We start from the raw sequence: 12,263 nt of genomic DNA, 5'->3' as shown, positions 1-12,263 counted from the left end.
AATATAGAAAAATTTCACAATATTACTGTTTTAGTGTATTTTTCAGATGAATACGGCTTTGGTGAGCATAAGAAACATGTATAGTCCTTTTTTTACTTTACCGTTTGCGTTTACTTAGTGATTATATAGAAAAGTGCAGTGTGAACAGACTGCAATAATAATATGTTGAATAACATGAAGGTGAGTAAATGACATAATTCTCATTCTGGGGTGAACTAATCCTTTAATATCATCTCTGCACATTAAACTGAGATAGAAGAAAGTATAACATCGAAAAAAAAAGTTATACTTCTTTATGGTGATACAAAACAACTCAATCCCAAGACTGCATTGAAATGGTTTCTAGACTAGTTTCATTCCAGGGAGGAGGATCAGATGTATTCCCGTCAGCTCTACAGAACAGGCCAGCTCATGAATATGCACGAGTATATGAACTTGGCAGAAATACCAGCCATAATCCTGCCTCTTTCCACCACGAGTCCAAGACCTTCCACTCAAGCCCGGGATGACGGGCTGAAGGAGGGGGCGATCTAAAGACAATGAAATTCTGAAGGAAATGTGTGAAACACAAAGCTGATTCAAAGAAAACTGCACGTTTTGCTAACTTCGACTACAGAGCTCCCTGTATGAGCTTATTTTTGGAGCTCTGAGCTCTTACAGTATCCTTCATTTTTAGGGCATTCATTTGGAATTACTTAACTTAAATCAACAAGTTATCACCTCCTTAGTTATTCTGAATCTAAATGTCCTTAACTTTCCTTCATTCTACCTAGTAGTGCCTATGTGTGTGTGTGTGTGACAGAAAGTGGGGGAGAAATCATAGCTCATCTTAATGTGTCCGAAAACCGCTCCTGGCCAATCGTGACTTAGCAACCGTTACTAGGCGCGGGAGGTCTGGCAAGCTTTCGAGTGAGGGAAACATGCCATAGCATTGTGCATCTGGATTGTGCAAATCTGATACCCAGTATCCTAAAAGTTTGGACGGGGAAGTGGATTTTTTTTCTTCCCGAAAATCTAAAAGCCGAGGGGAGAAAGGATGGGCGTGACTAAGGAGTGTGGGAGACCCCCTTCAGAACTAAATGTCGACAGGAAATAGCTTGGAAATTTTGACGGCTCTTTGTTCATAATGCGTATATTTTAACGTAAAATAAGACGATTAAAGACAAGACGGAGGCTCACTGACATACTTTAAAAATATATTCCAGTATTTTATTAATCGACCCCTAAGCAACTTTAACCCAATCCGATCGTAGCTCCCGAATCTTCCGATATCAACTCCAGGCCTGCAAATACTTACTGTATTATAAAATATAATACAAAATTTGCATTTGCAACTGTATGTCGCACGTGGATTTTTTTTTTTTCAAATTGTAGCATCAGAAAATATGCTTGTGTATGCCTTTATTTTAGTTCAATTTTACTAAACGAAATCTTCAGTCTTTCACATGCATGTCGAAGATCGTTTTTAATTGTGTGTGTGAAATGGATCCCATTAAAATGGATAGGTAGCACAAATGGATAGAAAAATGCTGTCAGATTGTGCTACTAGCATCATATTTTTAACGTCCATACCTACCCCTAAACAAAACCTACCCTTAAAAGAATGCAAATATATTTTTGGTGGCACAATCTGATTGTTTCGTCATTACACCGACCCTGTGTATAACATAGGTGTTCACAACAATACAAAATATTTAACCTCGTGTCTGATTGGTGTGACCCATTCTGCAATTCAACCTATTATCCTCTCTGCTTAAACAATAGAACAGAGCAGAGGGGGTTCTCTGCACCATTGCCCTGCTTTACTCCTCGCCTTATAGCCGGCAGATGCATGTCAGACGATGTTTTCAATAAAATGCTTATTAAATCAGCCAGCCTGCAGGCGTCTGCTCACTGCTCATCTGCAGCGACCCTCCCTGACATTAATGTACATGCACTCAGCTATTTCACTCTAACTTTACACGCACAGATCATCAGCTCTCTTCAGTGGAGGTCATCAAGTACGTCCGCACGATGGCACTATGCATGCTTTTAGTGCTGTTTCTTCTGATTTAAAGATTAAATGTGTCAGTGCTACTAGTGGTAGGATATGAAACCATAGTATTGTCAGATTGTCTGAAAACGAAACGTATTTGTATAGACATGCTTTTAATATGTTGTGAAGTTTTCTGTGTATTTTGGGTATTGATTTTTTTTTTTGTTTCATTATGTACTGTGTATAGCTCTTCATTAATGTATTTTAATGATTATGTAAAGCACTTTGTGCATTGTTGCGTTTAAGTGCTATATAAATTCAATTTTACTTACTTTTTTCCGTGTAGGTATGTCAACCTGCGAATTACTTGCTTATCAGGAGGGTAGCAAGCTATCTACATATTTTTATAATATTTTTTCAATAACAGATTACAATTACTATAATGATGCCCAACCATATACATTTATCACCAAAACATACGATTTATGGTGTAATATAATCAATGATTAACAAAAATGTGAACGGTTTGGCAAAAAAAATAAAAATAAATAAATAATCAAACATCATCAGCGTAAATATTTACACTCCTATTACTTAACTCTGAACATTGACATGAAAACATGAAAAAATTATATGTTAACATTATAACATTAAAATTACATATAATTGCAAATTAACATTATCTTTCAATAATATGACACACTATTCTCTGGTGCTTGGACTCTGTAAGTTGTTGTTTTTTATGATTTTGTTTTATGATTAAGATCTCTTTTGGTCATCAAAGGCTGCATTTATTTGAACCAAAATACAGTAAAAATTATTTTTTAATTTATTACAATTTAAAATAAATGTTTTCTATTTTTATACTTTTTAAAAATGTAACGTGTTGCTGTGATGGCAATGTGACATGTCTTCAGTGTCACATAATCCTTCAAAAATAATTTTATAAGCTGATTTTAATATTATTAATATTTAAATTTTGCACTGAAAAATGTTTTTGTCGAAACCGTGATACTTTTCTTTTAGTAAATGTCTTTACTGTCAAAAAAAATTGGAATGTCTTTACGGTCAAAACATTTTTTTTTTTTTTATGAATTATAATCAACCACAAAATGTAGACTATTTCACAGATTATTCAAAAGGTAGACATACACATGCAGACCATGTCGAAGCCATGTTAAATGTTCTAAATTCAATGCACCTACACAATTAGCCTTGTTCTTCGAACTAATATAACATGTTCCAGTCATTAACTGTTACACAGTATCCAGGCCCAATGTCCCTAGTATTCCCTGATGGAAAAAGCTGTTTCCTCAATCTCATTAGGAAGAGGATGCAAAGGATGTTTCTCAGAGTAGTGCTAGCTGTGTCTGGCCCCAGGACAGATCACCAGCCCCTTAAACAAGGTCTAGTAAACATGCACAGATGTGTGAAATGTCTTCAAGCTAACCGATTTTTTTTTTTTTCACGTTTCACATGTGGTTGTGCAAATGAGTCGGCCATTGCAAGATCTGGTGATAGAAGCTGTAGCATGCATGTTTGAATGTTACAATGAATGCACTAGTCTAAAATATGAGAAACCTTGCCGACATCACCATTACATGACGTCCAAATAATATAGCTTAGAACAGATCCATCAGAATTAAAAAATTATAATAATAATAATAACACAAAAGGCTAAAACCCCTTTTACAAACTCAGTAAGACCACAACACTCACAGTGACATTCTTGAAACTGCAAATCGTGAATAAAAATACTATGCTAGTGAGTAATTTTGACAAGATCAATGTACACCAGTGCAAAAAATCTAGGTTAGCACTCCGCTCCTCCCAAAGCTGTCACCCATCAGCCCATTCCCCTCAAAGAAAACACAGCAAAGCAACATGTTTACAAGCAGGTTTGATGGACATGACTGGCAATCTTCCAGCATCAAAATTGTATTTACAGGCATGTTGAGGTGAGATGAGATGACCTAAGCTGTAAAGAGCAATGCTAGGGCAAAGCTGACATTGGATACAGCTCTGGGATATATTAAAACGTGCAATTCTGTACACAACCCTGTTATTATGATGAGGGAAAATTTTTAAACACAATCTAAACAGTCTCATTCAAATGACTCTGTTCTGGTAGAGCCCTGATGAAAATTTGTTGCAGTTCTTGCAAAATAACCGAGGTATTTTGTAATAAGATCATACAGTAGTAACCACATGTAATCTCATAACTCCTCCTCATGGTTACACCAAACTAAATATGGTTGCTGTAAATATATAGGCCTACATTTTTAATGAAATGAAATAAAATAATTTTAGCACCAATGAAACTGGCCTCTAAAAAGTCATATATTTTAGCTGTTACCACATGAAGTGAATTCTCACCATTAGGTTGAAAAACAGAACAAATATTTATAGCGCCACTGCCTTGAGGTTTTGTGGCCACTTAGGTTTGTCCAAGAGCTGTGCAAGGAGTGTCATCCTTTGCTAAGCCGCATTAGCTCAGCATTTGAGCATTAGCCAGAGACCTTAAACTACAGTAACATGCAATGATTTATCTGTAACTTCCATTTTCACACAAACTGCCTGGAGCACGTCTGCATGCTTTTGTACCGCGGTGCACACCCTAACTGCTACCATTTCAAGAAATTCCAAGTAAACTAGTATTTCCATGTCAACTGGTTAAAGACAGACTGTCTTTTGTAAGACCTTGTGATCGACGAGAAGAATGAGGTTCAACTGGCTAAGTGGGCAGCGCTGACTCGTTCATCATTTCAGATCGATGGTCTTCACTGTGTGCCGGCTGATGCCTTTAAGGCCATGATGCATGAGAATGAATGACAATCTTGTTTAAAATGTAACAGAACAGGAAGGAAAGGCAGGACTTCAGTTTCTGCAATCAATATATTGTGATTTCTCATTGTACCACACCATAACAGAGGAAAGAGCTGCAACCTTGCTGAAAATGTAAGAGAAACAATGTCCTATTACATCAAAGGCCTGCAATTCCAACTTGTCACATGTCTATGTCTTTGGCACCCAAAGTCAAAAGTTAAATTCTTATGCATAGATGCATGTTTAATAGGGCTTTAAGTGCAGTTGTGCAAGGGCACTGCGCTATAGACTAATTTCCTTAAAGCTACAGAATTTATAACGAGCTGTTATGCCATCATTCAATGTACGTCAGCTCTATTACAGGCCTGTTCCCTGGCAAAGCTGCTGAAAATACATGCGTTTCACAAATGTGAAAAACTCACAGTACTTTGAATTACAAAAACAGCAAACAATACCTTAACTTTAAACTTCTGAGATGGAAGTAGAAATAAATAAATGCAATTCTGGTATCCAGTCTGATTGGCAGAATACATACTGTAGAAATTGCGTATTTAATGACTGAGAAAGAAAATGAAGAAGCATTGATCACTCTAATACACAAAAACACAAAACTAATGCAGAAATTTCACATTGGGACTGTTATTATTCTACATGCAGAACACATAACTCAAACCGCAGAAGAGAGGCATAAGGATCAATACTTAAAGCGTCTAGTGCAGACTCGCTTTTATTGTTATGGTCAAAGTGTATATCAAGAACAGTTGATCATAAGCAAGCCATGTTTAAAGTAAAGGTTTGCAAAGTCTCTCGATTTGTTTTATATTCATAACACTGTTTAGTATAACTCAGTCTACTGAAGTTAGTTGTCAACCTAAGGGAATTTAAATCCCATGGACACTGAAATTTAAAGTGTATATAATATTTTTAAAATAAAAAAGCTAAATTTTGGAATTGAACATATATTTTATACATTATTCCCTGAAAATTTATAACAGAAAATGTGTCTCTATTGACATTGGCAATAGAGTGCTGTTATTGTATGTCAATAATCTCAAAGTGCCCAAATATGAAATTATATATGGTCAAATTGTATTTTAAAAAAGTCTATTGTTTGTTATTTTTATTTATTTTGTCAATGTCTTACAAGGCCCTTTGAAATAGCTGAAATAATTTTGCGAAGGGATATGAAACTGTAATGCGGTCAAGAAGTGACTGGAACTACTTTTGCTGTGCATTTCCTAAAAAATAATTGCACACCTAAGAATGTGCATCAACCAATTAGAAACCAAAATTCAACCACCGTGTAGTATAAATATATATTTCTGTCATAACAACTCTCAGAGTGTTTGGCTATGGATAATGGTTTGGTAATGGATATAGTCAAAAACATAGTCAATGTTGATATGTTTGGTCTAGGTGGAATAAATCTGTTATGTTGCTACTTCTTCAGAGCAAGTATTGAACTTGCAACTGCCAATACACACACGACACTCTGATGAGAACAAGAAACACATGCTGCTACTGCTGCTGTACAAACTAGCACCGCTACAGAAAATGCTGACCAGTGTTTGAAGGTTGAGCAGCGAGCTCATTGGCTACTGAAACAGCAGGAACCAATCAGCTGTGCCCTAATATATAACTTTGTGTATGTATGTACAGTATATGTATGAATATATACTGTATATATATATATATATATATATATATATATATATATATTGCACACAGGCTATAATCTAATAATACATTTAAAAGCCCACATTTCTGTAACTACTTAGGAGAAAAAGTACATCCTAAATATTTTGTGACCAAAATGATGCAGAACATAATAAATTGCATCTTTCTGCGGGGATTCGGTAGGCTTTATCTGAGGAAAAGTGAGCAAAGAGAAGAGTGGCAGGGAAAGGATAATGATCCTCTCCCATGTCTTCTCCAGCGATACATTACACTCCTGTCAGTGACCTTGAAACACATCAGCGTCAGAGCAGCAGATCCCAAACCGCATATTAGTAGTTAGTACGTTTCAACATTTTAAAGGAAGAAACTGTGTCTCTCTGATTCATAAGTATTATGTTTGTGCTCTTAAGAATGGTTATCTATAATTTTATATATTTTATGGTAGGTGGAGTACATTCATATTTTAGGCTTGTTTGACTCTGACGAACAGCCGCAGTCAAGAGATGAGACAACGGGAGAGTGACCACATGAGCTATACTGTAGCTAGTTCCATTCAGGGATCCAGGGGAGACATATTACTATGCCACCTGCATAAAGATGCAAAAGGGACATCTGGAACAGGTCAAGCGATGGAGAAGAATCTTCTCTGATGTCTTGTCATGGGTGACAACATTAATCTCAACCTGCTTCTCTGCAGAGGTTACTTGGGTTTCATCCAGAATGAAAAAAAGAAAGAGCATGCATTTTGGTTGATGTGAAACTGTTGATGTAAAAGAAACTAAAGCGATGGAATCAAAGAAGGATTTCAGCTCCTAATGACCCAGATTCTGAAGCAAATTAAAATGCAATGTGGAAGCGTTTGAAGAAGTGACTACTATGAAGCTTAAAAAGGCGTGCTACCAATCAACTATTTTCCCATGACTACCACAATCACAAATAGTACCACTTTCATTATTCACCAAAACATCCCTTGATTCAGTTTCCCATCCTTTAATAGAAAAGTATGTGAAGCAACAGTTTCTTTCTTCTTCAAACTGTCGCACTGCCAAACTGTTTTTGTTCTTGGCCGGAGAGTCAGCGTTTCCATGGAGCATGGCAGGACACAGCGGGTGAGAGCTCCATTCAGAGGGAGAGCGAGAAGGAAAAATAAAGGGAGAGAGATTGAGAGACATTATACTCACAGTGTACAGCTCGTTCGTCACTTTCACCAGCTCCTCGTGCATCTGAATGCCAATATCTTTACTCTGCAAATACAAAATGGGTCACAAATTAGTCAAACTCAATAACTGATTTTAAAACAACAACAAAAAGTTACTCATTCAGCTCGCTCAGTTCCATTAAAAACTTGCAAGTTTTATGATGGTGTCATATTAAAGATGTTTTCCCCGTTTTTATAGACTGGTTTATGCGGCACAAATACCTGCTTTTTTTTATTTTGTAACCTGCCAAGAGTCACGACTAACATCCAAAATGCAAGTAAAAAAAACAAAAAAAAAACATAAAAAGTCTTAATGAAAGAGTATTTTATTATTTCACATTCACATTCTTTCTATGGCTTTGCTTGAATGTGTGCAGAATAGCATACTTTTTAAACTACTCTATTATTTCTGCTATACAGTACACTGCCAGCTGTAAGAATTTATGCATGGGAAATTTTGATGAAATACCTACTTCTAACTTAGTAAATAAATCATACTGCATACTATATTTACGGCGTAGTGTGCAGTAAGCTATTAACAGCATCAGGCTGGTGGCTTCATGTTTCTCACTATATGGTGACCGCATTATATTGACGCAAAAAGGCTCATGTTTTCAATTGATCGCTCATTTGATTCAATGCTTTGCAGCATTGTTTCCTGCGTTTTTGCAAACAGTGGTTTCAAACAGGGACAGGCTGATTCAGACACAATAAGACTGTGACACTGAAAATTGCTTATGCATTCCTGTGGTAAAATAATAATTTAATAATGTTATAAACTAGTTAACGGGAAAGAAGACAACCCTAGGTGGGTAAGAAATAATTTTGTACCTCCTCCCACACAGCTAAGCTACTCCTGCTTACATGCACACACACACACACCTGTAGCCGAAATAGAGAGAATATACTGCATTTACTCTAAAGTAAGTGAGACAATCTGGCAGAAACAAGAGGGCAAGAACTCCAGGGAAGCTGGAAATTGTTCACTGCAAGCACACATTTTTTTCATTAAAAAAATCAGATGACAAAATACAAGCTACATAAAGCGTAAAAAAACATAAAGAGGTTATCAAATAGTGTGTAAAACATCCGTTCAAGATCAACTGTCCAAGAGTAGTGTTGTTACTGTTGAATAAAACAAATTTCCAGTAATTGAAATAAAGCTTGAATACAATATATATATATATATATATATATTAGATGGAAAACCTTAAACTTAAAAAAAAATGTTTAGAAATGGTACCTTGGCAACTACCTGAAGTTTTAAAGTTACTAAGGCTATGTTTACACGGAAACGATTCTGAAGAGAAAACGCAAAAGTGGCGTTGCGTCATCACTTTTTATTCTGCGTTTAGACGAGCGTTTTGTGTGGGAAATCTGTGTGCAAATGATGACGCAAAAGTGTGTGAAATTCAATGAAGTATGCACTTCAGGCGGCTAGGCGTGCATACTACAACAACAAGTCCAAGTCCAGGCGCCTGCGTACAACTTTCACCATCAAGCAGACTTTTGCGTTTTTACCGTTTACACGGGAACCCGGCGGTGGAGCGTTTTTAAGATTTCCACTCTGGAGGGTGGTTTCACTTTTTTGCGTTTTTAAGCCTCAAAAACGCCGTCGCCGTGTAAACGAAAGGCACATCCGGTAAAATATTTTTACGTTTTCACCCGGAATCGTTCTCGTGTAAACGGGGCCTAAAACTGAAATAAAAACAAACCAAAGCTCAATAAAAATATACAGCAAATACAAAAACAAAAGCACATAAAGAAATTTCTATAACTAAAAAAAAAAACATACAAATAAAAGCTAAGTCCTTCACAAATGACATTTTGTAACATTTTGATGCTGCTGTCATATTTGAAAATGCACATAGCGAGTGAGCATGATCCCAGTCTACTTAAATGAATTACGCCAGTAGCCCTCTGAAACCCTTTTATGTTCGTAAAACATAATGGACCGTAAGTCTCAGTGATCAATAAAAGCTTCAGCATAAGTATAGTCAGTATAGTCAGGCCTGTGCTTAGGGATCAAAAATAATCTCTCTCTACACATGAATGTGTACATACACACAATCCCTGCAACCAATTTACAAGTCTAGTCATCCACTCTAATGGGATAAGCATGCGAATGCATTGATTTTGTCTTTAGGTGACACGTAGACTCAACATTGCACAGCATCCAATGAAACAGATAAAATGGCTGAATAAATTCAAATAAAGTCGTCAAGCAAATCATAAACACACAAGCAACAACAACATGTGAAACTGCTAAAATAATGTCTTTCACTGCACAGGAAACTTATTTGAGCTCTCAGTTATGTTTTATGAAATTATCAACTTAACATTTTTTTTTTATTATACAATTGTCGATATACTTTATAGTATAGTAAAGAAAAACAATGTAGTATATGGATAGAACAGCTTAGAGTATTTTTAAAGAATTTGATGAGAAATGTACAAATTGAGGGATGTACAATATTAAAATTAAACACTTAAAATAAGTAATGTCATACCAGAGGCTAATTTGTGCTGCTCTTGATTTCCATGGTGACTGAGAAACAGTATTATTGCATACATCAAATTAAGAGCATAGAATATATAGGAAGAGCTCTCAGTGAAATTCTCTGATGCAACATTATGAAAGAGACAAAGCCACTGACACACTGCAGTATCTTGCCACTGGTAACGTTAGCGTAAGACCGTAAAACTGCTGTCAAGCTATACATTACATGTTTCCCAGCTGTCTCTGCTGCTCGTACATCCTCACCAGTGAAAGGTTTCACTGACCTCAGGACTAGGTTTCTTAATGTGTGCTGGAAACCTTTAGCATGGACAAAACTGCTGTTAGGGTCTACTAACTGCCATTGAATGTCCCAAACACATAAAGAAAAGGTTCAAATAAGAGCTTAAGGATGTAAGGAAGGCTATTCATTATCATTCCAGATGGCAGACTCATGTTGCTAGACCTCAGGAGTCCAGACTGATATTTTACATTGGACATCAAGGAGTGATTCAACTGTACAACTGTACCAAAAGTAAGGAAAAACGTCCTTAATCGCAGAATTACATTTTATAATATTACCATGAACTACACAGCCTCAACATGCAAAAATGTTAATAGGAATAATGTTCGTTCTGGTTTCGAAATAGTTTCATCAGCTTCTGCTAAGTGATTGATTTAGCAGAATTTGAACAGAAATGCCACAGAATATTTATTGGCACAGTGTTATAAATGTGACTTTGTAAAAAAAAAAAAAAGAATCTAATTTCTGATTATCTCTTTCAAATCTATTCATTTCGGTGAAATCAAAAACATACTGTAAATGTCCCATTCATGAACAAATTACTCAATTGAGCCAGTCCTTATAATGAATCATTTTTTTAAAAAAAACTCTAAATTAAAGTGAAATTTCAGTTTATAAATCATATGTGTATAATACTTTTTCACTAGAAATGCAATTTAAAGATTTCTTCAGTTTACTAAATTGACATTAATTTTATGTTGTTTACAAATTAATTAATGGTGATCTTTTTCTTTTATTACCATGCTCATTTATAGGGTTTATAAGCTTGTTTTCTGCCACTGAATAAAAAAATAAAAGAAATAATTGTGACTTTTTATCTCGCAAATCTGACATTTATCTTGCATGATATAAAGTCGCAATTGCGAGTTAAGTCAGAATTGCGAGATATAAAGTCAGAATTGCGAGATATAAAGTCACAATTGCATGTTATAAAGACACAATTGTGAGATTTAAAGTCAGAAATGCATGATATAGTCAGAATTGCGTGATATAAAGTCAGAATTGCGTGATATAAAGTCAGAATTGCGTGATATAAAGTTAGAATTGCGAGATATAAAGTCAGATTTGGGTGACATAGACGCAATTCTGAGAAAAAAAGACAGAAGTGCGACTTTTTATCCCTTTTTTATAAAATAAATGTATTTATTTTATATCATGCATTTCTGACTTTATAACATGCAATTGCAACTTTATATCTAGCAATTCTTACTTTATATCTCGCAATTCAAACTTAATAACTCGCAATTTTGACTTAATATCTCGCAATTGCGACTTTATATCACGCAATTCTGACTTTATATCTCGCAATTGCGACTTTATATCAGGCAATTCTGACTTTATATCTCACAATTCTGACTTTCCATCTCACAAATCTGAGAAATAAAGTCAGATTTCCGAGAAGTAAACTTGCAATTGTGAGAAAAAAAAGTCAGAATTGTGAAATAAAAAGTCAAAGCAATTACCTTTTATATTTTTCATTCTATGGCGGAAACAAGCTTCCATAGGTTCCCTTTTGTTAACAGTATTAGTTGTGAGATATTTTTTTAATGAGCAAAATTGGCATTATCAGTGAAATAAATCAAATAAATCAAAACTAAATCAAACTAAATCAATAATCTGAATCGAAATGAAAGCTTGTGATTCAGAATCAAATTGGACACAAAATAGGATGTATTCTCAGCTCTCAGTCATTATAAATACAACTGAACTGAGCCTGTCACATCACAACATCAGTCAAACATAGATTCAAACAGAGAAGGGTATCTTAGGTGACCTTGAGTACACT

General features: G+C 35.4%; 1 protein-coding gene across 2 annotated transcripts in view; it reads right to left on the bottom strand.

Annotated features, from left to right (window-relative positions):
• srgap3 (SLIT-ROBO Rho GTPase activating protein 3) overlaps positions 1 to 12,263 on the bottom strand; it is an 88,968-nt gene that overhangs the window by 38,703 nt on the left and 38,002 nt on the right. For both annotated transcript variants that reach the window (XM_039689239.2, XM_039689240.2), the window contains exon 4: positions 7,660 to 7,722. In XM_039689239.2, coding sequence (XP_039545173.2) covers positions 7,660 to 7,722 — 63 coding nt within the window. The remainder of the gene's footprint in view (positions 1 to 7,659; positions 7,723 to 12,263) is intronic.

This window comes from Pimephales promelas, chromosome 8 (assembly GCF_988280905.1).
Source record: "Pimephales promelas chromosome 8, fPimPro1.hap1.1, whole genome shotgun sequence".
In the NCBI taxonomy this organism is placed as follows: Eukaryota; Metazoa; Chordata; class Actinopteri; order Cypriniformes; family Leuciscidae; genus Pimephales; species Pimephales promelas.
The sequence above is the reverse complement of the archived record's forward strand: the minus strand, read 5'-3'. Positions and strand labels throughout refer to the sequence as shown.